Consider the following 26895-nt stretch of genomic DNA (forward strand, 5'->3'; position numbering starts at 1 on the left):
GTCCATCCATCAAACCCATCTCTCCAAATTAGGGGCAAGAATGTTGCAGGGGACTGTGTCAAAGCCCTTACAGAAGTCGAGGTAGATGACATCAGTAGCTTTTCCCTTGTCCACTGATGCAGTCACCCCATCATAGAAGGCATGATTTTCCCTTGGTAAAGCCTTATTGGCTGTCTCTACTCACCTCTTGGTCATCCATACGCCTTCACATAGCTTCCAGGAGGATCTGTTCTACAGTCTTCCCAGGCACGGAGGTGAGGCTGACTGGTCAGTAGTTCCCAAGGTCCTCCTCTTTACCCTTTTTAGAGGGTAAACAATTGAAGCCTAAATGGTAAAGAAGCTGCTTCTTGTGTAGTCGGCAAGGGTAGAGAGTACCTCCCACTATTGTGTACTGGGAGTGTCCAAGTACATGCTCTCAAGGTGTTGAGGTAAAAGCCCCCAGACAGTGTCTTCCCTTGTCTCTTCGTCAGTCTGGCACTTTGTTTCCAGTCTTGCTACTACCTGCAGGCAGATGGCATTCTTTCAGCATGGTTACGTCTTCATCATAGCATAACTTAAGTCAGAAGGCACCTCTGAAGGCCATCCTGTCCATGTCCCTGTGCTGAGAGCAGTTCCAGTTACACCAGATTTCTCAGGGACCTATTCTCTAAATGAATGCTGCAATAAAGAACATCACAGCCAGGTTACTTCGGGGAAGTGTTATTAGGGAAGCAACCATAATGCTCCCATTTCTTTGTCAGCAAGAAATAGCTGTGATTCAACCTACAGGTTCATTGACCATTGAAAGATCTATTAGGCATTATAAAGTCAGCAGATAGTCTTAGCATAGTCAAGGACTCTCAGCTCCGGGGTTCAAGCAGCATATTGTTCTCCATTATTCACAGTTTTACTGTGGTTTGTGACTGCACATGCATGGAGTTCATAGAAAACAAAGGTTGAAATACAGACAATTTAGAGTTAGCACAGTCTGGATGCAGGTCAGGTCATTAGGCAGAAGCATTAACGGCATTGATGACTCATAACTGTTTGGATAAAAGGACGTCATCCAGTTTTTCTCCTGGACAGTGGTTCAGCGCAGTTGACTATAAGATACTGCTCTCCATCCTGAAAAGGAACAGAGATAGTAAGCTAGAAAGGCTCAAGAATTTCATTGAGGGATGTAGCATAGTAATGGGGATCATTTGTTGCCACCTACAGAAGAACAGGAGTGAATTGTGTAGGTGTCAAGTGACCTAGTAGAGCAACATGGACAGTTGCCAACTGATCTGCAAATGATTCAGATCTTTACATCCATTTTTCTGCTTGCCTGTAACGCTGCCTGTTGTATGTCCCAGCTGTTCAACAGCAGCATTCGTGACTACAGAACATTGGTCACAGCATAAACCTAAGTGAGTCCATGGTGATGGTGACAGAAACACACTGTTAGAGTTTGACTATTTCCTCAGTCAGTCAGTGCTCTTTGAATGTGAGTCATTCTGGGTTCATGAAGATCTGGCATAGCAACATCTACAAATACCACTCTGCAGTATGTTCAGTTCATTTTGCAATGGTACTAATATGTGATATACAGCCTTTTGCCACTTCCTATTTGTGTCACCAGTGCTGTAAACTTCATGAAGCCATCATCGCTTAAGGAATGTTACCCATATGCCAGGGAGACAGGCTCTTGCACGCACACCAGCAATGAATTTCAGCAGTAGTTTCCTTATAGAGCTGAACTGAAAGCTGAGTTCTTTGTTATTTTCATGATAATCAGGACAATTTAAAGGTATTCTGAAGTTTGGCATTAGATTGTAAGTATTCACAGAAACTGCCTGTCACAAGGGTAAAGTTTCATCTGTGCATGAGGTAGTCTTGATGGTTGGACAAAACTCATATAGATACCCTATAATTTTACAGATGCTCATATACCAGATAAAACTCCCCCTCTCACTTCCTCATGCCCTAGGTACAGAGATGATGTTGAAAAATGCTCTCAAGTCAACACATGCTTCCAATTGGAAACACGTTATATGGATCTTTTTTAGAAAGTGCAAGGTAAATTTTGATTCCTAAAATAAAATCTGATGAAGTGATTAAAGTGACAGAGAAGTTGCTTCCTAATTGTCCCCTTTTCTGATTATTGGCCCCCAGTAGCTCTAGGACAGCTATAAATAAATAAATGAAACTATAGTTAAGCCTACAGGCCTCTTTATTCACATTTTGCATTTTCTTTTCCTCAAGAAGAGCGTAGAGCACAATATATAGTGAAGAACTACTTTTGCAAATTTGACCCTTGCAGATTTTCATCAGATAATATTTTCTTTGGTGCTAGGGAAATGCTTTGACACCTCAGGTCTACCAGGCAGCACGACACCTCTTTACTAATGTGAATGAAGTCTCCCCAGTTTTTGTGTTCCTCTATCTTTTTACTTCCTCAACACAACGACGGGATCGCCCAAATCTCTCATATTAATGAATAAAATTAAAGAAATAATTTTAGGAACGTAGTTGGGAAAAAAAATTGTCATCACCTTTTTACATTTGAGATACTGGTGCATGGAAGAGATGTGGCTTATCAGATTATATCAGAATTATTTGTCAGATTCTGGAATCAAGCTAGCTGCTCCACATTCTAGTCCCCTGCCTTAAACTCAGACCATTCTTTACTGTTGTTTATAAAAGAATCAAACAGTATTTATTTGACCCAGACTTTTAATAGCCCCTGCCTGAGTTCATAAGTATGGATAGATGAGCAAGAGGCTTTTCCCTTGGAGCAGCTGTTGAAGACTACTCACATAACTCCTGCAGTGCTGGTGTTTTGGAGGACACAGGCAGTACTTGCTTTTACTCCTTCAGGGAACAAGCATCTGAAAACAGAAGAGATTCAAGCCATGCCCTGGTCCACTCTGGCCTATGGTTTCAGTGTTTTGTAAGGGGAAACCATGCTGTAACTGCCTAAGCACTGATGCAGCCTGTACAGCACCCAAATAGAAAATAGCACAAAGAAGGATTGTGTCTACCAGTCTGACTTGCTTTCTTCCCTACTGCTATATTCTCATCCTTTATTAAATGCAGTGTAAATTCATCATCCAAGTTAAATTAAGAATATGTTTATAAGTCAGTAAAAATATTGCTAACTGTTCTCGGTGTTCCAGTTTGTTTTCTGGAAAACAATGGTTATAAAAAGGTGTTGGGAAGAAAAACAATGAAAAAAAATGAAATACCTTACTCTGCAGTAACTGTAACAAAAGAAAAGAGAAATACATGACTTTACAATGATCCAAGACAGATTTGTAACAAAGGTCATTCCTTCTTCACAGTGTCCGATTTTACAATTTTGTCATCAGTGGTTTATGTAAATGTGCGTTATTAAGGTTAGAAAGTAGAGAAGGCCAAGCAACAAAATAAATGTAAGCTTAAATAAAGTGACGACAAACAAAATGCTGATGCCTTTTCCTCTGTCTAGACCCCTGTGTGGAAAGCAGTGTTTTCATAAAACTCAGACAGAATTCATTTCCATACTGAGCGCTTAATAGTTCCTGTCAGAGCAAAACAGCTGGCAAACATATGGTATCCATTTCCCTGTATCACTTGGAAAAAATTTCACATGTAAATAAAACCAACATAAAAGTGTAGGCCTTTGAACCTAGAATCTTATACAATACATAAATAAGTCAGCACAGTGTGTTCTTTGTATTGGCCCACTAAGTTACATGCCTTTTGATTATTATTATTTTTATTTCTTCTTCGGAAATGTATTCTTAATCACTTCCAAAAGTATTAAGGTAATTTTCAGACATCCGTAACTACTAAGCTGGACTAATCTTTCACTTCAGACATTAATGTTGCACTGAAAGTGTGTGTATCTGTTTCCTTAGGAAGGTGTTCATGGCAAATTGTGTGTTTTGACCACAAATTAGATCCCACTGATATGCAGTTAGCACATGTAATAAATCTGCTTTGTTTAAACAGTATTCTTGACTTTTAGAATGCATTAACTCTTAGTGTACATTGAAAGGGGCATAGAAACTGCCTAAAGGCTTTAGTGGTTTTAGTGCTGTCCCTCAACTGAAAATAACAAAATAAGGAAAACTGTTTGCCAGAGTTCCACTGATTATGGAGATCATAAGTATCAACAGCTGACGCTGTGTGAAAGAGTGCAAGTTCAGTGAGTTTGAGTTCAAGTTCAATAGGATTAAGAGTTCAGGTGTCTTAAGCTCCCTTTCTTCTCTGCAAGTCAGATTCACTGGTCAAACTCCATATCCTGCAGTGCACTGAAATAATGGTCTAGAAGGTCCAGAGCTATATGTGTGTGTGTGAGTGTGTGCGTGTGTGTGTATATATATATGTGTGTACAGTTTATATATATATAAGGGATGGAAAGTTTGACAGAGAAGCCCAGCACAGAGAGGGAAAGTGGAAGAGGAAACATCATACCTGAATAAGTAGGGTTAATTTTCAGATCAGAGAATCACAAAATCATTCAGGTTGGCAGGGACCACTTGAGATCATCTAGTCCAATGGCTCTGCTTAAGCAGGGTCAGCTAGAGCAGGTTAAACCCAGGACGGTGTCCAGTCAGGTGTTGAGTATCTCCAAGGATGGAGACTCCACAATGTCTCTGGGGAATGTCTCTGTCTCTGTGCCAGCGTTTGACCAGCCTCACAGTAAAAAAGTGTTTTCTTGTGTTCAGATGGAATTTCATGTGTTTCACTTTGTGCCCATTGGCTCTTGTCCTGTCAGTGGCCATCACAGAGAAGAGCCTTGCTCCCTCTTCTTCACTGCTTCCCATCATGTAATTATACCCAAGGATAAGATTCATTCTGGCCGTTCTCTTCTCCAGGCTGAACAGTCCCAGCTGTCAGTCACTATTCATATGAATTCCAGTTCTTGTATGAAAAGTACATCTCCCAGAGATAACAAGCCTTAAAAATTAAATTGTTATTACTGTTGTTAAAACAAATCCACTAAAAAGTTTTGACTAACCCTTTTGTTGACCTCCCAGAAAATCATCCTACTCTTATGATGTATCTCTGTGCAATAAAAAAAGCAGAGTGCAAATTAGTGTAGTTGGACAAGACCACTGTAAATGCCACTAGGCTCTTATTGACGCCCATTACTTGATTAAAACTACTTTATTTGTAATTGATTACAATGTATGTCCTGTTTGAAGAAAGTTTATTTTCTGGATTGTCAGATTCTTGAGCTGTTTTGATAGAGGTGCCATTAAGTCTGCTTAGATATGAATGTGGCATGTTATCATGTAATTCTTGTTTCCGGTGTTTGGTCAGGTATATCTTTAAAGCATGCTATATTATGTCACACGTCTGGTAGTAATCACTTCTAAGTCACATTCCTCTATTTCTCTAGTTTCCAGCAGCAGCTGGAACTGTGGAGTCTCAACTCTTATCGGAAATGCACAGAAACCAACAGGAATTGCAGATGTGTGCAATAAATTCAGACCAGTGAAGAGGGTTTCCCCATTAAAGCACCAGCCAGAAAGCTCTGAGAACAATGAAAGTGATGACCAGAAGAATCAAAAAGGAGAATACCAGAAAGGCAGCGATTCTCAATCTGTGCCTCCAAATGATGACCAGAATCCAGGAGAAGGAGAGAGTCTTAAAAGCAAAAACATCAAGCCAACTGTTCTGCCTGGGGAGCTGGAGCACTATGACCTGGATATGGATGAAATTTTGGATGTGCCTTATATTAAATCAAGCCAGCAACTTGTTCCTTTTACAAAGGTAGCTCCTGAGAAAAAACTTTTGGGTGTATGTTCAACAGTGAATGGTCTTAGTGGCAAGACCTGCTGTGCAGGGAGCACAGAGAACTCGCCTGCTGGAGGGACACAGTTCTGTGTGCTGTCTCCTGTGAAAGGCTCTCAGCTGAGAAAAACGCAGCCCATTGTCCTTGATCAGCACAAGCATTTAACAGAAGAATTAGAGCTTTCCCAGCCTTTAGTTAAGTGTAGCTCAGTCCATGAATCTGAAGCCCAGGGCAAGGGCTTCCTCAGCAGGACATTTGTTGATCCTCATGCTCACAAAACAGAGAAGACTATGCCAAACTGCCACCTAAGGACTTTCCACCTGCAGACGGCAGTGGCAGAAAGCAAGCAGCTAGAGGAACTGAGTATGAACTGGAGCAGTGCAGGGGCCCCAGAAGAGAGGAGCGAAGAGGTGAAAAAAATTAAGAGCATCTTAAACATTGTAAAGGAAGGCCAAATATCTTTACTCGTAAGTATCATCTTTTTCATAAACCACATAGAATAAGGGCGATCTGTGATGTGGTGTATTAAGCCAGCAAAGCTGATGAAGTGCGCATTTTGAACCACTGCCCTTTTTATCTTGTACGCTCCTTAGAAATTGAGCATATGGGCTTCCAAATGGAAAGTTTTAATCTTTAAATCAAATACATAGCAAAACCAAGATACTAGTTTTATGTAAATGTGGCCAAGATTACTAGTTTATGCAGTACACTGAAATCATATATAAGGCAGGTGTTTTAACTACAGAGATCACTTAAATATTGAATTTAAATCTTAACTGAGTTTTGCCTTTCACAACATTCATGGGTCGCTTTGTTCAGTTATTGCTGGTTTACCTCAGTTGTTACTTAGAGGCTGATGATGGGAACAGAGGGGCTTCTGTTGTATTCTGATTATTATTCAGGAGTGTTTATGCTGTCTTGTTGCAGCAGCATTGTCGGGCAGGAGCTTTCTCTAAAGCCTCATTGGCCTCTGACCCATATGAAGTTTTTTAGTAAATTCTAACACTGTGATCAGGCACTATCAATGATGGTTTCCAAAGTAACTCGATGCAGGTTAACACAATGATGCAGAGCATGTGATCTCTACTCAGAACGGCTGGTGGAGGCACAGTATATGTGTAAGAACTGTTTTTGTTAAGATTTTTGTTTAGCTTCTCTGTTTACCAGTCTAGCTCAGGCACAAAGGCATGCTATTAACATAGCAACAAGAACAAAGGGAGATATTCAAAGACTAGACAGAGGCAGAAGAGAATATTAGATTGCTCAGTAAGAAATAAAAGCAAATTAAATTCACCCTGAGACAGGAATTGGGGGGAAAAAAGAGGTCATCACAGGTAGGTAGATGGAAAGAAAATGCATATTTTTTCCAAACAGGTCAAAACCTCTGAATGAAGTAGACTTATTGAACAGTACTCTGGCAAGACTGCACAATTCTAGGAACTTATCATTGCTACTCCTTAACTCTGTCTTCCTTTTTCCATTTTCCTTCTGGAGTTTCTCAATCCAATTGCTTTGTTTCAAAATTAGATTTGGGCAGAAATAATGTATTAGGTTGTGTAGTACTTCAGATAAATATTCAACAATTTTTTTTGTGGAAACAAGCTGTCAGATAAAAGTCTTCTGTAACGTGTTTCAACTACATTTTTGGTGGTGCTTAACAAGCTGCCATTTTTGTGATGAGCAAAATTAATCAGGAACGTTTTTTAGGAGTCATGGATGTTTTCTGTTCAATTACTCATCAATATAATGCCCCCCCCCCCAAAAAAAAAGAGAAAGAAAAAGGAGAGAAACCAAATGCTAAATAGGCAAAAATTATGAAAATATGGGTATTTTTGCAGCTACTTCATTGATTGAAGTAGTACAAAAACTTAAAGCTACTCAAGATCTTGCACTGTTGTATGACAACTGCATGAGAAGGAGCGAAGCTACGCAGTGAATCAAGCCTGTGAGCATCCCACCTCTATCCTTTTGGTAAAGTTGCCACGTTCTGTATAGTGAACTGAAAAGCTCTTGGTTTTGAGTTATAAAAGAATATGCCTATGGGGAAGCATCTTTGTATTTGGCTTGTGTCTTTGGCTGTGAGGCTTAATGTTCTGTGTATCTTTTTATCTTTAGTTGTAACTAACATAATGCTTTTTTTCACAGCCACATTTAGCAGCAGATAATCTGGATAAGATCCATGATGAATGTGACAACAATCTGTTGCATGTAGCAGCATCAAAGGGACATGCAGAATGCCTGCAGCATCTCACTTCTTTGATGGGTGAAGACTGTTTGAATGAACGAAACATTGAGCAGCTAACTCCAGCAGGATTAGCAATAAAGGTAACTTGGTCTCTCTCTCTACTGTAATGTGACATAAAGGTCATTTATTTTCTTTCTGTGATGGCAATAAGTAGTGCATCCAGCAGGATGTTATTTTTCAAGCATTTTGGTAAGTGAGAGCAAAAAGAACTGTTGGATGATACCACATAAGCAAATAAAAATGGATTACTATGCAGGATACAATATCAGCTGTACAACATTGACATTTTATATGTTGTTGTCAATGCATATACATTCATTTTTAAATCAGTTAACTGACTTTTAAAAAGTTTGTTATATTTTAGGGAACTTTCCTTTAACTCAGACTCAGTTGTTTCTTTAGAGAGCATAACAGTTGCTTGATTTTTTACAAATACAGGTATAATCTTGTAAGTAAGTCAAGTGTGAGAACATGTTTACAAAGCATAAAAAACCTCTGATCCACATCTGGAGGTGAAAATTCTTGGATGTCTAGAACAATCACATCAAGGTTAAAATGTACATGTTACAGAACAACCTGTTAGAAACTGCAAAAATTGCTGTCAAAGCTTACAGAAAAACCTATTATGTAGGAAAATGGGAAAAATATTGGTGTTGCTGCACTGAAATAAAACAGTGGTGTACAGGAAGGCTCATAATTTAACCATATTGATTCTGGTTCTTCAGTAAGTGAGATTGAATGGTTGAATGCTATTCCTTTTAGTCACTAAGTACCTTAATAAGAATCAAGGCAAGGGGTGAAATATAATACAGGAGTTTCTGTTTCTTCTGGGGGTGTATTGGGTTTTGCTTCTAGCAAAAACTTTAGAAACTGACAGAAGAGTGGTGGATTCCAACCTGCAGGTTTCTATCTTTGAGATGTCATTTCAGTAAGCTAGGGCCCTGGTGCAGGTTTCAGGGTTGGATTTTTTTTATTTTTCTGGGACAAGCTGTATGAATATAAAATTAAACTGATACCTAGTTGTACTAATGAAATGCTATTATAAAAGTCAGATATTTAGGTTCAATACCTTGGCCCGTGTCCAAACTGAATAGTTACAGCCTGCCAATTTAAAGTCATACAATTTTAGTTGGAAATAATTTTCTTTCTTGTTTTTTCAACCTGGGTACATAATGTGTTTATAAGCCAATAAAGCCTTTTGTCTTTTTCTCCAGAAAGATTGGCTTTTTTAATAATTGGTTCCTTTAGTTTCTCTATTACTTGAACATGCTTAGACATTCACAGAAAAGTGTGTAAATGTAATGGAGTTCTTCATGTAAGTGAGGGTACTCAGGCCCAGATGTTTCTAAGGATGACCTACATGGCTGGACTTGTCCTGGATCGTTGCAAATTTTTGTGAGAGCCTTAAACTAATCTGGCATAACTAGACTTTGTAGATCTTGATCCTTACTCTCAGAGTGTTTTTGCACACTGGTAGAATGGACTTTATTCTTCCTGCTCTTACTTTATACCATTAACTCACATAATGTTATACCATGTGGGGCATGCACATAAGTTCTGCAAGAATTATGACTATCAGAATAGAAGAAAACTTACATGCAGGAACATAAATTTCCATGGAAGAGAATTTCAACAGTTTAGTGATGATCCGTAACATTTCCTAGTAAAGAATGAATTAATTAAAACTAGTTCTTTTGATTAAGGGCCTCTTTCTGACCTTGAGACAAGAGCTAGAGAGTGAAAATGGAGTGGTATATTATGGCCAGTCGCACTGTCATATTGATAGTTTATTTTAACTAACTGTGGAGAAATCCCTTCCACATTTGCAAAATTATCATATTTAGCAGGTACTTAATTTTATTAATTATTTAACTAAATTTTAAAAATACAAAAATATTTTACTCAGTTGTGATATAAAGGAAAACAAAATAAAAAATTATTAGTTAGTCATGCTTACCAATATTTGAACCCAAATAGGATTAGGAGGATTTTTCTAGCGTAGTAAAAAGCATACAAGTAGTTTCATTGTTTTGCTTCATTACTGAAACTGAGAGAAATAGATTTAAGTAGGTAAAGGAAAATGGTGTGCATTTTTGTGTTTATATACATACATTACATATGGAATGACTAAGACAAATATCAGATTAATTTTATTCCAATTTTTCTTTCTCCCATATAATTTTAAATGGGTTAATATTTATTACATTCTTCTCCTTGTTCTTATAAAAATAAAACTGAAACTTGAAATAGATATTTCGTTCCTTCTCCTGATGGCTTTTTCCATTTTATGCACACAGACAGCTTTTTATGTCATGTATGTTGACCTCTGTGAGGTTTTGACTGAGCAATTGAAATACTTGTTTCAGCTATAAATGATATAATAGCTTTTATGAACAGGAAAGTTGAAAAATGAAGTAAAAGCAGGCTGGAATGTAGGTCATGCCAAACTGCATTTACAAAGGTACCATTGCTGAAAAGGGGCCGCAGCAAGAGAAGCTGCTAAAACCTCCTACCTTTACGCTGAGCCACATGCGTGCTCTGAAGAAAATGTTCCATCTGTTTCTACAGCATCTACATCCCACTTCATATTAACTTGCAGACTACTAGGAGTGTGCATAGCAGCTTGGGAATCTTGAGACGAGGCTCTAAAAGGTGTTCAGGGCCAGAACCATCTCCTTGTTTGTGTTTGTACAGTATCTATTACAGATAGGTCCTAATCCATGAGGATTAGGTGTTCAGATACTACATACATGAGAATAACTTAGGAAGTGTGCATTTAATTAGTGATTAATGAATACTTGAGTTTGTAGGGAGACTGTTCGCTCTGCTCCAGCAAATGATCTCATTTAGTCATTGAGCCTTGCTGTCCAAGTGATAGAAGCAGAACTATGGTTTTGCTCTGAAAAATCTGAGAGTGGGGACCAGATTGTGTATGTAAGACTGTCTGACTGGCACTTTCACATTGCCACTTTCACTATAATCAGTAGCCAAACTGTAAGTAACACAGGATAGCAAGATAAACAAGGGCATTACACGAAAGCAGATAAAAGAACACATTTTCAAATGAATTGGAATTTCATAGCATTTTAATAATTCTGATAAGCTTTTCCCTGTTTAGTAGAAGTGTTTAGAATTGAAACAGCTGGAATGTAAAATTTGTTTTTATTTGTTTAGAACGGTCAGCTGGAGTGTGTTCGATGGATGGTGAGCGAAACAGAAGCTATTGCAGAATTAAGTTGCTCAAAAGACCACCCAAGCCTTATTCATTATGCAGGTTGCTATGGCCAGGTATGACTTTCATTTACTTTTCCAAATAGGTTATTTAGATGCTTATACAACAATTTCAATTTAAAGCATGTTTATAATTTTGTGGCTTTTAATTACAGGTGTTCTGAATTAGTTCAAATACAGCAAGATCTTTTCCAACTTAATCTGTGGGGTTTTTTTTGGTATTTTCCCTCTTAAGTCTTTTTTTTTTTTTTTAAGCTTTAAGTGATGGCTAGGAGAAGATCAGCTGGCATATTGGGCCAACCTATCAATCCCAAGAACATCAGGGAAGATTAGCTATCATGATCCCTAGAGGACTCTAAGGACACATCAGAAAATCACCAAACATTTTGGGATAGTTCATATTCTCTTTCCAGGAGAGACTAATCTCAAAAAATTTTGGCAAATTCTGACAATTTAGGAATTCAGTATATTGGCAGTGAAGTGAAGTGTGGTGAAACTTGAACATCATCTGTCTAGCTCTAGCCAGTTTTATTGAGAATTACATATAAAAATATGTTGTAAATCAATAGTGTTCCACACCTAACTTATCTATAAATCTAATGATGAGAAACCACAGAAGTACAGCATTTCAGTGCTTTGCTAATGTCTGGGGAAACATATACTACTTAATTGCACCACATTCTCTTCCCACAAAGTCTGTTTTTCCTGAGTAGACCTTGCAATAACCCCTCTTCAAAGGACCTTCTCCAGGATCTGCTATGCAAGGAATAGTGATCGGTTATTCTTCTCTAATCTCTTTGGCAGGTGGGCCACTTTATCACGCAGTTTCTTCAACAGACTTTAAGGATAAATGCATAAACCCCACTATTTTTGTGCTAATGCTTTTTTTTCTTTTACTTGTTAAGAGAGAACAAGCAAAATGTAACCACTAAGAAAATTATCTTTTTCTTTCCTGTACAAGTGTGGTTGTTTCGTTCAATGCCATACGATTATTGTGGCTTATTTCTGCTGTTAACTGATCCTGTCCAAGAATGAATTTACTGGAGGGGGAAGGAAAGAGAGGGGGCAGGTTTGGAAGGCTATAGAGCTGGAATTCTACCCTTTTCCCTGCTGTTTCCATAGGCACACAGACACCCTTGTTTTCATGCTGTGCAAAGACCTCCTTTGCCTTTTCTCCACTCACCTACTATGCAGATGTTACCGGTGCAACTTAGGACCCTGCCGGATATACTGATTGATTGTGTCCTGCTTTCCATAGCAAGTTTGGCCTGTAAACCTAGCACTGAATATAGGGAGGCTGGGAGCCAGATCAGAACTGGATTTGAGAAAGGCATGTTTGCTACTGGCAAGAAAAAGTTTGGAAGAGAAAGTCTCATATGAACTTACATTCATATCTTCAATTGATTAGCCTGATTTTGTCCTCATCTCTAGAGATATTTATACAAACTAAATCCAGTGAAGCTTTGGGTTTTTTCAGTGAGCTATGGTGTCTACTGCCAGAAACATATCTGGCACACTTTATCTAGATTCTTTTCAGAACAGGACAGAAGCTCTACCAGTTAAGAAACACCAGCTACAATCAGCCACCCGTGAAATTTAAAAAGGTGATATATAAATTGCTGCCAAATTTTTTTAGTTAGCTGAATGCCAAAGAAAGTTCACATGTAATGTCAATTATCTTTTTTTTATAATCCATAAACATCTTGCAAACATGAGGGAATGCTGAGGCTGAAGGGATGCCAGACTATCTTACCCAACTGTGTTAAGAATAAAAAAACTGAGAAATTCAAATGCGTAGTTGGCACTATCGTTGAAGCTTTAATTTATTTTACCATTACGTACACAAGAGATAATCCATGTAAACACTGGTCTTGGCAGAATTACAAGAGTAATATTTTTACAAGGAAGACCTGTTATTGAATCATTTTCTAAAAGAGCCAGTCCGTCCATTGTTTCCCCAGGCATTAGACATGCGCACCATATTTTTCTTCAATAAGTATCGTTTAGAATGGGCAGCAAAAGGGAGTTCATAGCAATGCTCCTGTGTGAAAGGTGATCAAACAACAGTCATGGCCTGACTCCAAAGACATCTCCACAATTTTATATTTTCCCAGTGAGAGAGGAACCACAGAAGTTCATCTGATGGAAGACGAGAAGTCAACCTGTAGCCTGGTCAGCATACCTCCTAGCAAGGGCTTCTTTAAGCATGCAAGAAGCAACCATGGCTGTTGGCAGGCCTCTCCATGCCAAGCATAAGTCATGGGTACATGGCAGATTGTGTACCAGCTGTGTCTGGCACAGTCACCATGTGACAGGAGGGGATGCTGGTGCAGTCCTAGGTGCACATATTAGGCCCTGACTAAGCTTCAAAGGGCTGTAATTTCTTTTCACAGATGCTGTGGTAGCATGGACTGCACAGGTAAGAGGCAGAGAGTGGGGAATGCCAAGGGTTTGTTGCCTCTGAGCTCCAGAGAGTCTAGAGGGACTTTGGGGAACCAGAGCTACAGCATGACTGAAGACCTAGAAGGGGTTCTGTACACTACTTGTCAGTGGTCTAGTGCTGGAGAGTGCAGTGGGGCGGAGTGTGTGACATTCAGATACGCAAACACCTAACACCACACCTTTTTTGCACCTCCGGATGTTTGTCTTCCTATCTAATGTCATTTTTGCAAGAGTAATGTGTTGTTTTCACTCGCTCCTACTCCTCCACTGTGAAGGGATACTGGGAAAGGCAGCTTATTTATCTAATACTGGGTGATGGGGCTAGGATTAGCTGTACAATCGGTACTCTTCACCATGCTAATCCTTCCATTTGTAGTCAATTTAATTATTTAAATGGTCTTTGTTAGTTGTTCTTTCTGCTTCAAAAGTCAGCTGATGGAGCCAAAGTCTGCAGCCTGTCCCAAAACAGAAATTACATATTGTGACATTTTCCCAGAATCTTTTCTTAGGGAGGTTTGAATTATTATAGGTCTAGAATATGCCAGAGGGATGTTAACCACTGCTACAACATAAGACCATTGTAGGTCTTAAAATTATCAGATATACTGAATAATTTGTCAGTATTTATCAGTGCCTATTACATAACAAATATGTGATCATTTTCCATTGTCTTAATATCATGAATTTTCTTATTATCCTTCATTTTGTCTGAATTGAGTTGATGACTATAAACCTACTCTTAAGAGTACTTTTCTTCCAAATACCTAATGTGAGTGTTACTAAAGTGATACATGATATATTTTGATATATGATGTTTTCATTTTCCCTAGATGTAAGTGAAGAAAATAGTTGTTTTCTTTTTTTTTTTTTTTGTCGAGGATACATTTGTTAAAAAACAGTCATTTGAGAGAAACACAAACTCTCTGAGTAGGCCTCTGACTCTGTGCCTATGATCAGCTGATGCACAGACAGTCCTAAGTACAGATGATTGCATTTAGCCATCCAGGCACTTGATTTCCGTGATGATAAGATAAATGACTAGAAAGCATCATTTGCTCCATGCTGATTGTGATCATAAAATTACAGAACATGCTTAACATTCTGGTGCCTATTATGTTCCAAAGAAATATATAATTTCAAAGCTATAGTTGTCTTCAAATTCTGCAAAGGAGCTTTGCTAAAATATTTTTCTTTTAATTATTAAAACATAAGGGCAATTCATAGGAGTAGTGTAATCCTTCTTCACTGCTGGCCAACACCACAGGCATCTCGAGAAATTGCTCAAAAGTATTTTAACAGGGATATGTGATCTGAAGTCATCTCTTCATGCTGGCTGTCAGCTGTATTGGGCATTCAGCCAAGGAGAAGTAAAAATACCTATCCCTTCACCCTGTAATAAAAACAAAACTGCTGTTAAAGTGGAAATATGAAGAAGGTAAGTTCCAGACAGACTAGCCCTCTGAAGTAGTGAGCAGAGATCCAGGTGCTTGAATGGGCAGAATTGTTTAGAGGAGACCTTAAAGAGTCTCAGGATCCATCTCCTTTTCCTTGACATTAAAATTTCTGTGGTACTTTTATACATAAAATGAGGTTTATAGCCAACGTTCCTAGCTAGAATTTCCTTTCCTCATTCTTATTCATTCTTTTTCCTACATGATTACTGCTCAGAGTCCTAGACATGCTTTCAGTACTGTTTTATTTAGGTACACTTCAGTCTTACAGACCCATGTATCTGAGGGTGATTATGTACTTACGTACCACTGAAGCTACCAAAGTGCTGCAGGGTTAAGTCTGTGCATTGGTGTTTGCCTCACCGACGCTAGAATCTACAAAGCCCTTTTGAACTAGAGGTCCTAGCCGGTATAATGCATGACATATCAGTGGAAGATAAGAGAAAATACATGTTTAAATAAAAAAGTTTTAAGATAGAAAGTAATTTATTCTTTTCAGCTATTCAGGTGCAAATACTGGGAGTACAGCTGTACTGTATGGCATAGGCAGCTATGCTTTAATGGACCGCACTTTTTATGTAATCTATACATTTATTCTAGATTTTCAATATGTATCACATTCAGCAGGGTACAATGAAATTTAATCTGAAGGGGCACAGAAAGTTCCTAGAGAGAAGAAGGTTTTTCCAAATAAACCTGCTGGGGAAAATAAGAAATTAATTAAGTTTAGTGCACATATATAAACTTCATTGTTAGAAATGAATGCCCATATAAATGTGTATTACACCTCCATATACACAAAGAGTGATGTTAAAAAGAATTGTTGGCACCTCAGTTTTGGCTTCCAGGCTTTCACTTGCAAGTTTTGCAGTCCAAGTCTCCCCAACCTTCCCAACATGCAGGCACATATAAATGGTCCATTAGTCAATACACTGAGATCTCAGGATAGAGAGATTTCCTTGTTTTAGTTGTGTTGCTTCTCCTCTTGCACAACATCCCAGAGCTGAGGCATGATGATAGATTGGAAGAATCTAATTGCTCAGCTCTGTGATCTGCACATACTCCTGTTTTAATTTTCCAAAGAGGCTTGTGAAGTTTCACCAAATTTCACAAGCTGTTTTTCAGATTGACACACAGGCTGTTCTGCCTCAGGTCTCCAACATACAGGCATGCATGCTTTTTAATGTACAATTTCTCAGAATGTGTTACAGTACTCATATTTTTCCTATTGTCTTTTTATAAAAGAAATAAAGTGTTTCTTCTTACTTCCCTGGGGAAAAAAAAAAACCAACCAAATCAGAGGCAGGCCCATGATACACTAAGTCCTACAAAGTTTCAAGAGACTGAAAACAAGGAATTATTAGACAATATTAGTAGCAGATGACAGAACCAGTATTCCTCTAGTATATTTAGCTTTTCATTATTTAATTATCTTTTGTGACATCTCTTTCCCTCTCCCCCTAGGAGAAAATCCTGCTGTGGCTTCTTCAGTTTATGCAAGAACAAGGGATTTCACTGGATGAAGTTGACCAGGATGGAAATACTGCTGTTCACATAGCTGCTCAACATGGCTATCTAGGATGCATACAGGTAAAGTGATATATCAGATGTATCAGACACTCCTTTACATCAAACTTGAATGACAACAACCATTAAAATAATTATAGATCTTACAAGTGGGAATAATTATTAATACATTAAAATATACTAGAAGGAAGAACTTTAAACCTGTAGGACTCAGACTGAAATACCAAAAAGCTCTGGTTTTTTGGATTCCATTCTGTTATGGTATTGTTAGCCTAAAGTAACTGTTGTACTGCAAGAAGAAAGCAGGATTGTGTTGTTTCTACATAAGCAGCTAATGCATGTGTTTTTATGTTACAAAAGGGCAGCCAGTGTGTATATGCTTACTCTACTGTTCTGATACTTTCCTTCTGTTTCTTTTTCCAATGAATAGTTGTAGTTCTCCAGCTTAGGGGGAGTCTAACAGATAAGTTTGTTCTATGTTGAAGGATTTCTACCATGAGTAAACCATCCTTTCCAGACTTGTAATCTTTGAAAGTATCTATGCTAAACAATGCAGTGTGATGGTGATTTCTAACTAATTCTCAATGAATCAGCTTTGCCACTGAAAGCAATATAGTTCTGTTGTAGATTACTGCTGAAAAGGGTAATTTGTCCTGCTGAGAAGGCTTACACAGCTACAGTACTTTGGGAGCCAGATCTGAAAAAAACAGTTTGGATGCCTCTGTACAGTACCAGTGTTCAATGCAGACATACCAAAAAACTGTAGGGTTGAACTGGATGGCTAGGTGAAGCGTCTCGACTTTGCGTTGAATTGCAGATGTACCCTCTGTCCATCAAAGTTACTAGAACCCTTAGTCACAGGAGTACATTTCAGTATTTGGTGTTGCCAACCCTTTGAATGAAAGCTCTTTGGAGAAGAAATAATAATAAAATTATTACAGGAGATTGCAGAAAGGTATCTGAGAAACAGATTAGTCACTGGAGAAGAACAGATAAAGAATAAATAACCACATGGCAGAAAGGCAGGAAATAGAAATCAAAGTGATCTAGTCAAGTAGGGGAGGAAAACATGTCTAAGAAGGAGTAGTAATTATCAGAGTCTAAGGACTCAGATACATATCAGTAAACATGTTAATCCTATTATCACACATGAACTGATCCACAGCATCTCTTAGGCCAGTGCACATACAGAAGATTTGTATTAGTTGAACCCTAAAAGAAATACAGCTAGCCAATTCTCATTAGCTAACCTCTTCAGAGAGCTAAATATATTTGTGCACACTGTTATGTTGAATCTACAGATGCATAGCTTATCATTATTATTATTATTATTACTATTACTACTATTACTACTATTACTATTATTATTATAGCAGTCTATTTATATATCTGGACACAGAGAAGATGTAACTCCATAAAACCCAGTTTGAGAGTCTCACACAGTAAAGAAAGAAAAACAGGTGGCAGTTGAGCTGAATGAATAATCTTGAAAAGAACAGTTAAATAGATTTAGACAACATGACCATCTCTGCATTTTGTCACTGATGGGACATGTCTGTCTTTTAAAGATGTCAGGAATGGACCTTGTACAAATTCTTATGAGAATAAAATAAACAAATCATCACATTCGAGCTAAATCAAGTGTTTTTATTATTGTATTGTAGATAATTGCTATGATCAGTTGGAAAAAAGTGGGAAGAAATGTTTATGATTTACTAGTGGGGACCATCTTTGTGGTAGGGTGTGTGCTTAGGGTTGATAACTCAACAATGCCTCATCAAGGTGTACAATGCATTTGAAGGAGAAATGAGAGTAGATGATTTTGAACAGAGTGGTGACATATGCAGGCTGTTTTCATGGATAAAACTAAACCAAGAAGAGAATAGCCCTGCTTTCCCCATGAAGAACGAACATTAATAAATGGCTTAGAATTCTCAAGATTATTTTAATGTAGATAAATATACAAATCAACAAGTGTTTTGTGTTGAAGTGAAGCCATGAGAAATAAATCAAGAAAATATCTAACAACAACAAAAATACACAATGTTAGTAATGTCACTTCATTAACACTTCACAGTCTTTAAGTGTAGTTGATGTTTTGTTGTGCTGTGAAACAAAATAAGCCCTCTGCCCAGTGAGCTTATAGTCTAATTTAAAACAATGTACAGTGAATGATCTGGTAAAAAGAAAGAAGCAATAAAGGAGTCAGAGAGAATATAAGGAGCAGTACAAAAGATGGAGTGTCACAGGCTGTCAGTGATTCCTTGGCCCTCTCATTCACTGTGTTTATGAGCAGGTGACACTCCTATCATGTTCCAAACTGAAAGATTGCTTTCTTGTAGGGTCATAACTCTCTCTTCTCTATTTTCTTTATTGGCAAATTAAACCAAATTTATTGACATGAGATGCAGTGCAAGACTGTTCACAAGTTTTCTTTCTGTATAGATTTAGCAGACCAGACAGACCACCACTCCTCTCTCCTGTCAGCAGGTGTAGAGGTGTCTCTGCCTGCTGGTTTAAGTCAACAAAGCCACTCCAATCCTTCGTGGCTTACCAGCTCTGCTTGGATAAGTCAACCAAGAGCTCAGCCACACAATTCCTCTTCTGCATGTGTACGTGTAATGCTAATGATGCTGTAGTTTTTGAATGCATCATGATTTTGTTCAGAGTTTTTTCCAAAGTGCTATGAGCCATGTGTGTCTGAACATTGCTGAGGACATTTAGGTCCTATTCTAGGCTCTTCGATAAAGTGGATACTGTATAACACTGATTATCACAAACAGATCAGAAAGAGTGAAGGTTTGGTCTCAATTCTTGCTTCAGTTATTGGATGTCTTGAGGTCAGCCTGGCAGAACTTCTTTTGCCCTTACAATGCTCTGGATTCAAGTCCCAGAGGTAACTCAGATGTCATGCTCACAACCTGGACAATTCTCCAGCCACAAGCTAGGGTTCATAAGCCGTTACTTTTCTTAAAGACTAAAAGCTGACATATATCTGAGTATCTCTTTAAAAGAAAGTAGAGGGTGATCAAGCAATTGCAAAGCAATGAGACTTCTTTCAGCATTAAAAAAAAAACAACAAACCCCAAGCAGATTGAAAAAGTCATTGTACAAATTTCTTTCTGCAAAAAGAAATTTGTGCCTGTCTGACCTAAAGGAGTTTTTGGAAAGTATCTGCCATACCTTTCATATCCAAACATCACTTGGCTAAGGAATCAGGACATTGAGACTGCTGCGTTGAGTGTTCTAAACTCAGGGATTCTGCTGTGGTAGGAAATTGAGAGCCAAACCACAAAAGGATTCAGCAAATTTTGTAGCAAAGACATTCCTAAAATGAGATTCTAAGGGTGTGTTGCAATGCCTTGCAGTGTGGAGATCCCATGAACAGCAAATACCAGACCTGATCAGTCATTACAGCTCATCACCGCCCTCTATAAACTAGCTAGCAATGTGTTCATGCTGCCCTGGACCCTGATTTTATCCAGCGCAGATGTCCTTTGAATTGCCCTTGCCTGTGTCTTCTTTTCTAGGTCTACCATGTGCAAAGTTAGCACAATGTTTAGTAATGCATAGACAGGTGCATCTGAAAAAGTTTATCACTGTGGCTCAGGAGAGAATCAATAGGTGCCTAAATGTAAGTCCTCTGTTTTCATTTGGCGGTTCCAGTCATTGTATGAATGCTACAAGTCATGCTATGCTGTACAAACAAATGAACAGAAAAAAAATTGAGTAGAATGGCAAGGGAAGAGGAAGGAAGAATATAGTCTTTTTATAGTTCTTCTGAACCACAGCTCAGTCTTCTGTGTTATCCTTGCACCTGAGTGATAGATTTTAGTGGTATGTGTTTTGAGTTCAAGCCGCACACAGACTTGTCAGTGACTGATTTTTAAAAATGATTGGCTTAGACCAACATTTTCAAGCATTTTATTCAGGAGAGCTTTGTGTCCAGCTGTTTTTGTGGTTGACCAGAAGTCACAATAGAGACCTACACTTACAGGTGTCAATGTTTCCTTTTGTGTTTTTACAGACGTTGGTTGAATATGGAGCAAATGTAACCATGCAAAACCACATGGGAGAGAAACCCTCACAAAGTGCTGAGCGACATGGGCACACCATGTGTTCCCGCTACTTAGTAGTTGTGGAGACATGTATGTCATTGGCCTCGCAGGTTGTCAAGCTAACAAAGCAGCTGAAGGAGTAAGTGTTTCACTGTTAGCAGAGGGATCATTCTTAAAACACCACCCTATTTTGTCTTCAGTTTATTAGCAGTGTCTGTTTTCTGCTTCTTATGTATGATATTTTCAAGTCATATTTCTACCTTATTTCTCCACTCTTTCCTGCTCTTAAGCATTTGCCCCTTCCCCTTTAGCAGCTCAGTTTTTCAGCTGTTCTCTTTTTGGCAGTTTACTGTGAACATAGATGAAGGAGTGGGAGTGGAAAAGGGTATGTATGAAGCAATCCGGTCCCTTTTCCCTTTGCATACCTTGGGATCGTTGCTGATCATAATTTCTGTTCACATAGCATGCTTTTATATAGAGTGAGTGGCTCTTCCCTGTTACAGTGCTGGGTGTTGATGTTGGGAAGAATAATGGAACATAGTTGGAGGGGTTTTTTTGGACTTGGAAGGTCACCAAAGCCCACAATGGCTACTCAGGAAATATCTTATGTGCTGTTTTTTCTTCATAGGAGCTGGTATTAATATTTTAGTATGGTTTTTAATAAACATTCTGTAAAGAGCTTGTTATTTTGAAACATGAATTTATGCAATTGCTTGTTTTTATTATAGGTACAGTTACTGTGACTTAGCATGTCAATGGGCTCGTAAGATAAGACTCTTAGAAACCATCAGCACTGACCTAATGTTGTTGCATCTTACATAAATGATCAAGAGCTTGTCAGCTACCACAAGCCTTGAAAATTACTTCTGACAAACCCATGTTTAGAGGAGACCATATCATTTTATGCAAGCAGTGTGTGGGTAATTGTACTGGGAATAAATTACAAGACTGTTAGCAGGGGAGCTGCAGGGGTGGCCTTTATAAGAACAGGTGAGGGGCTGCTCTTTGCTGGACACAACTGGTTCCAGCCATCTCCGCAACAGACCCGCTGCAGGACACAGCTAAGCCCATCAACCAAGTTGTTGACACCTCTGTGAAAACATATTTGAGAAAGGGCAGAAAATGCCAGAGAGGAGAAGGGAAGAGAGGAGTGACAAAGAGAGGGAGCAGCAAGGTCAGAGGAGCCGGAGGTGCACCATGGTGGAGCAGGCATATCCCCAAAGAGACTGTGGCCCATGGAGTACCCATGCTAGGACGGGTATACGCCTTGAAAGGACTGCAGCCCTTGGATAAGCCCACACCAGAACCAGTGCTTCCCTGAATGGACTGCAACCTGTAAAGGACCCACAGTAGAGCACAGGAAAAAGTGAGAAGGAAGGAGCAGCAGAGAGAAACTGCTACACACAACCCCTGACCTGTGCTGCTCATTGCCTCACTGAAAAGACTGAGTGTAACTGGCAGCAATGACAAGAGGGGAGGAGAGGTGTCTGGAGTGAAGCCTGAGAAAGGGGGAGAAGAGGGGCTTGGAGTGCAGATGAACCTGGGAATGAAGTTGAGCCTGGAAAAGGGGAGGATAGGTGTTTTAAATGTCTGTCCTTTTTTGTTTCCCAATACCTGAATCAATAATGAAATATTTATTCTAATTGGCAATGAATTAAGTTAAATTCCCCAAGCTGAGTCTCTTTTGCCCATGACAGTAATTGGTAAGTGATCTCCCTGTCTTTATCTTGACCAACGAGCTTTTTTGCCTCTCTTCTTCCTATTTTCTGCCCCCATCCCACTGAGGAATAGGGGCAGTGAGAGACCGGCTGCATGGGTGCTTTTTGCCAGGTGAAGCCAACACATTACACTGATACAATTTTTAGTTTCAAACTGCATGTCTTCCACATAAGGGTAAAAATTATCTGTATTGTTAATTCACCCTTTTGGTATAATCAGGTATCTCTTTTGTACTGTTTTCACAGCAAAAGGAGTATGTAGTAGCAGTCTTCTCTGTCATTACAGAATACCTTCCTGAATTTGAAGTATGCTTATTTTTATGTTTGTACCTCTAAGTTTTATATTATAAAGGCATATTCTCTTTATGATATCTTTACTTTTCTTTTACCTTCATACTCTCATAAATACCAACAGAGAACTAAGGGTTATTATAATTCTCACTGTTTTCATTTTTACAGTCTAACACTGTTCACTGGATATTTCAAAGTACCAAGTGTTTTGTAGCTGGTTCATTTGCTGAGAAATACTAAAATATACAAATCAGCTGATATAGAGGAAAAAAACAGAACAGGGTATTTCCTGAGTAGCCTGCATTAGCAGCTGACTCATCTCAATATACAATGAAATGTATTTTCCCCATAACTCAGCAGAAAAAACCCGCACACACCAGGAAGTAGAAATGGCAACCACAGATTCTCAGTGTTTCAGTTCTCTTCAGTGCTCACCCACTACTTGATATAAGTGTTAACCTCTCATATGGGAAAGAAAGACTTGTAATGTCAGTCAGCAGGCTGTTCAACTCCATAGAAATATTCTAGTTCTGACTTTCCTGACAAAAGCATTAACACCGTTCCAAGTCTCCCGCCCTGTCATCTCACAGACTGCATGCACAGGAAGTCATTTAAATCATTCTTATCTGGCTCCTGATGGGTTCCTTTGCTTGTCTCAGCTGGAATTAAATCTGCTTCCCTTCAGCAGCCTATTTTTTCAGGCTTCAGATTTAGCTCCAGTAAGTGCAGCAGCAGCCTTTTCTTCCTCTTCTACAGAGATGTCAGTCTCCTGTGCAACCCTGTTGCAGTTTACTGAGGCAGTGAAATATTCTATTTTCTTCTTGAAAGAACAGCTTCTGCGTGGCTATTTGGGCTGCAAGCCTCAGGCTGTGAGTGGCTCTGATAGAAGCAATGGACCATGTTCAGAAGCCCATGCTCAGGAGCCAGAGGGGTTGATGCAAGAAGACTCTTGCCCAGTTTTGCAGCCCCATCCTGCATAGAAATCCAAGGATGATATGAAGGACATGCCTGGGGCAGTTTCTCAAGGGGCCTTACCTCTGGCATAGCAGGAGAATTCATTGTCTACAGCACCTCTGAAGATCCAGAAAGCATCAGATGGCAACAGATGGAAGTCCAGTTTACAGTCTGAGTCACTTCAAACTGCTGTTACGTAGGAATAGCTCCAACTTGGGCAGCTGAGCTGGCTTTCCTGTATTGTCTCCACTTACTTCCGCTGGTGTTAATGGATGTTGTTCTAAAGACAGAAGAGTTATGATTGTATCATGATGGATTACTTGAATGGTCAATATCAACACAGAAAGCCCTTATGTGCTTCTCAGCCTTCCCGCAGCTGCTGTAAACACGAGCTGATAATGCAATCTTCCTTTATTCTGTGTGCCTTATTAGCCAGGGATAAGAGCCTCTCTCTGATAACACTGTATGTCCCCAACCACAGGGAGACTGGAATGGTTGATATTGTGCAAGAAGAACAGAAGCGCAGAAACTGTCTTAGACCAGCACCTAGCAAGAGTTATCTTCAAAGGTCCTAAGCCAAAGAAGGAACTACCATCTTTCATTCTCTTTTTATAATCTCTTCCAGTCATCAAGGCAACATAGAGCTGTTCTAGAGAGAAGTTATCCCAATCCATCACGCTTTTTGGAGCCATTCCTGAAAAGAAGGCACAAACCCAAAACAATAAAATCACATTTTGCCAGAGTCTTCACATCTTTCACTACTTTGATCCAAAGCTGCTCAGATGACAAATACAGAGGAATATAGCAAAACCTTTTGAGTTGGGTCTAAGTCTCCATTCAGAGAGAAAAGCCTTTATGTTTGAAAGAAGGAAATAAGTCGTAACTAGAAATGTTCCATTGAATCTTTGCAAGAGGATTAACTGAGACTTTTCCCCAAAAGAGGGAAGGAACCAAGCAATTCTTTCCATAGGTAAAAAAGGAAAGTGGCCCACAAAAACTGCTGTTACTGGCTTCAAAATAAAAGCTTTGGTTTTCATCTCTTGCTAAGTATAGAAGTTTGGTCAATCCAGTAAGACTTTCTGAACTAAACAAAATGCTTAGGACAGTCACAAAAGTTTCTCAGAGTCTATACAAAATATTGGCTTTCATTTTACTTCCTGAGGTCTCCATAGGTCTTACATTCGTAATTATTCTCTCACTGATTATATCTGCCTGAAAAAAACTTAGCTGCTAGTGTAGAAAATTCCTACCTGCACAAATACATGGTTTCTAGCACTGATGACATTAGCAGTAATGACTTTTATTGTTTGGGCTTTCTGGGCCTCAGGACACCAAGTCAGAACTAATGACATAAGATTAATGCTTCCCTAGACTTCTTTACAATGCTGCTTGATGACAGACCATTCTACCTGCATTCCCAAAGGTTTGCACTGTCCTACATTTATGGACCTGGATGTGCAAAGCAAATAATGAATGAGACACTTGCTGATCCTTTTAATACACTATCAAGCCAAAATCTCTGGCAAGGCAAAGATCAAAGCAAACCATGAGTCAAAAGATGAAGATGATAAAGTGGTTTAATAGCCTCTGTTGCCACTACTTTTCTGTATTCTGCAAACAAAATCCATGATTTTCCTGAAACTTCATAGGAATAGCTGTAAAAATAGCTGAATAAAAAATTATTGTAGTGGTATGGTAAGGTGTGTGCAACTTGCTGATTTGGGGGGCTTTTTGGTGTGTGTTGTTAAGTGTTATATAAATGTGTAGTAAGAAACCCAATATAAACTTTACAGTGTTCACCTATTTTTTAGTTAGTTAAGCTGGTTTATTTTCTGCTTTGTAGCGTGGCCATTCTTGTTTTATTTGAAACAAAACAGAGAAGGCAACATACTGTGAAAGGTACTTCAGTAGAGCCCAGTGCCTCAGCCTGTTCCCTGTTCAGTTACTGAGCTCCCTGATTTCATTAGCAGGTAGCTGGGGTCTACAATTGTCTAAGTAGACACAGAAGGGTCCTTATATATTACTTACTGGGAACATTGTCTAAGCTAAGACCCTCAGAATTGGAGCATTAAATATAAAGTAAGTAGACCCTCTTACCACTGAAGCTACAGTGATCTTGTCTTCTAAATCAGTCTGGTTTCAATACTTAGCAATATTGCTATTCTAAGAACTTGTGATCCTTTGTTTTCAATGTTAGCTTAGTATATATGTGTATGTTATATATCTTCAGAGGTAGTGCTGGCAAGATGTGTGTGTTTCTGTGAGGTATTTACTAACTGGTTAAACTGTTAAAATGGAGGAAACTTTAATTCTTTTAGCACAATAAAATGTTTAAGTGGAATGAGAACATTAACTCAGCAGAAGAGGTGTCAGAGATTTCCATTAAAGCTAAAAGCATAAGAAGCTGCTAGCTACATTATTTAGATATTTAGAAGTAGAAGTTGAAGGAAGCATAAAAGGCAAATAAAACAGATAAATTGCATCACAATCTAATCTCAAATGAAAATTTCCCTGGCTCTTAAAATACAGTATCTGGGGAGTTGCAATATAAGCCAATGTTGACAGATGGTAGGAGTAAGGAAGATGGAAAATTAAAGGAAGAAAGGATCTACGTAAAGTATGGTTGTATTGTAAAATGTGATGGCAAGGCAATATGTCAAGATCCCACCTTTATTTCTGTGGCACTTTTCAGAAGCATTCTGATACGTTAAAAGTAAAACGTTTGTTTTCTGCCAACTCTGCAAGTATACCCCCTAGTCTAAAAAGTCATCTGGATTCTTTCTGGCTTTGACATTGCCAGTTATAAAGAGTGCATTTGGAACTCAGCTAACTCTTCTGCTGATGGCATGCAAGCTAGGAAAGAGTCCAGCTCACTGGTGGAGAACTGTATTAGTTCTGCAGATCCAACAAGAATAAAAGTACTAAAACCGTATTACTTCTACGGCAACAGAAGCAGAGCCTGGGGGAAGCAGATAAAAAGTCATTTTCACATGGTCATTTGATCAGAACCAGGGAATAAAACCAAATGTACCAGTTGTGTACCGGGTGAAAGATATCATATGTACAGTAACAAAATGCTGTAAGTCTCTTGTTTTCTAGTAGTTTCCCAATAATTCTGTCTGTGCAGTGTTTAGAGGCACTGGAACAGGTCACTAAACAGGATTGAATGTTATCTGTGGTGGTCGACAAGCTAAAGGGGTGTTTTGATGTTAGAATGGAATGTCTAAATTGG

General features: G+C 38.8%; 1 protein-coding gene across 5 annotated transcripts in view; it reads left to right on the plus strand.

Annotated features, from left to right (window-relative positions):
• The window catches only part of SNCAIP (synuclein alpha interacting protein), a 91555-nt gene that overhangs the window by 53012 nt on the left and 11648 nt on the right, over nucleotides 1–26895 (plus strand). For all 5 annotated transcript variants that reach the window (XM_069777629.1, XM_069777628.1, XM_069777631.1 and 2 more), the window contains 5 exons: nucleotides 5351–6213; nucleotides 7892–8071; nucleotides 11166–11279; nucleotides 16580–16705; nucleotides 20670–20839. In XM_069777629.1, the coding sequence (XP_069633730.1) occupies nucleotides 5351–6213; nucleotides 7892–8071; nucleotides 11166–11279; nucleotides 16580–16705; nucleotides 20670–20839 (1453 nt within the window). The remainder of the gene's footprint in view (nucleotides 1–5350; nucleotides 6214–7891; nucleotides 8072–11165; nucleotides 11280–16579; nucleotides 16706–20669; nucleotides 20840–26895) is intronic.

Source organism: Haliaeetus albicilla, chromosome Z (assembly GCF_947461875.1).
Source record: "Haliaeetus albicilla chromosome Z, bHalAlb1.1, whole genome shotgun sequence".
In the NCBI taxonomy this organism is placed as follows: Eukaryota; Metazoa; Chordata; class Aves; order Accipitriformes; family Accipitridae; genus Haliaeetus; species Haliaeetus albicilla.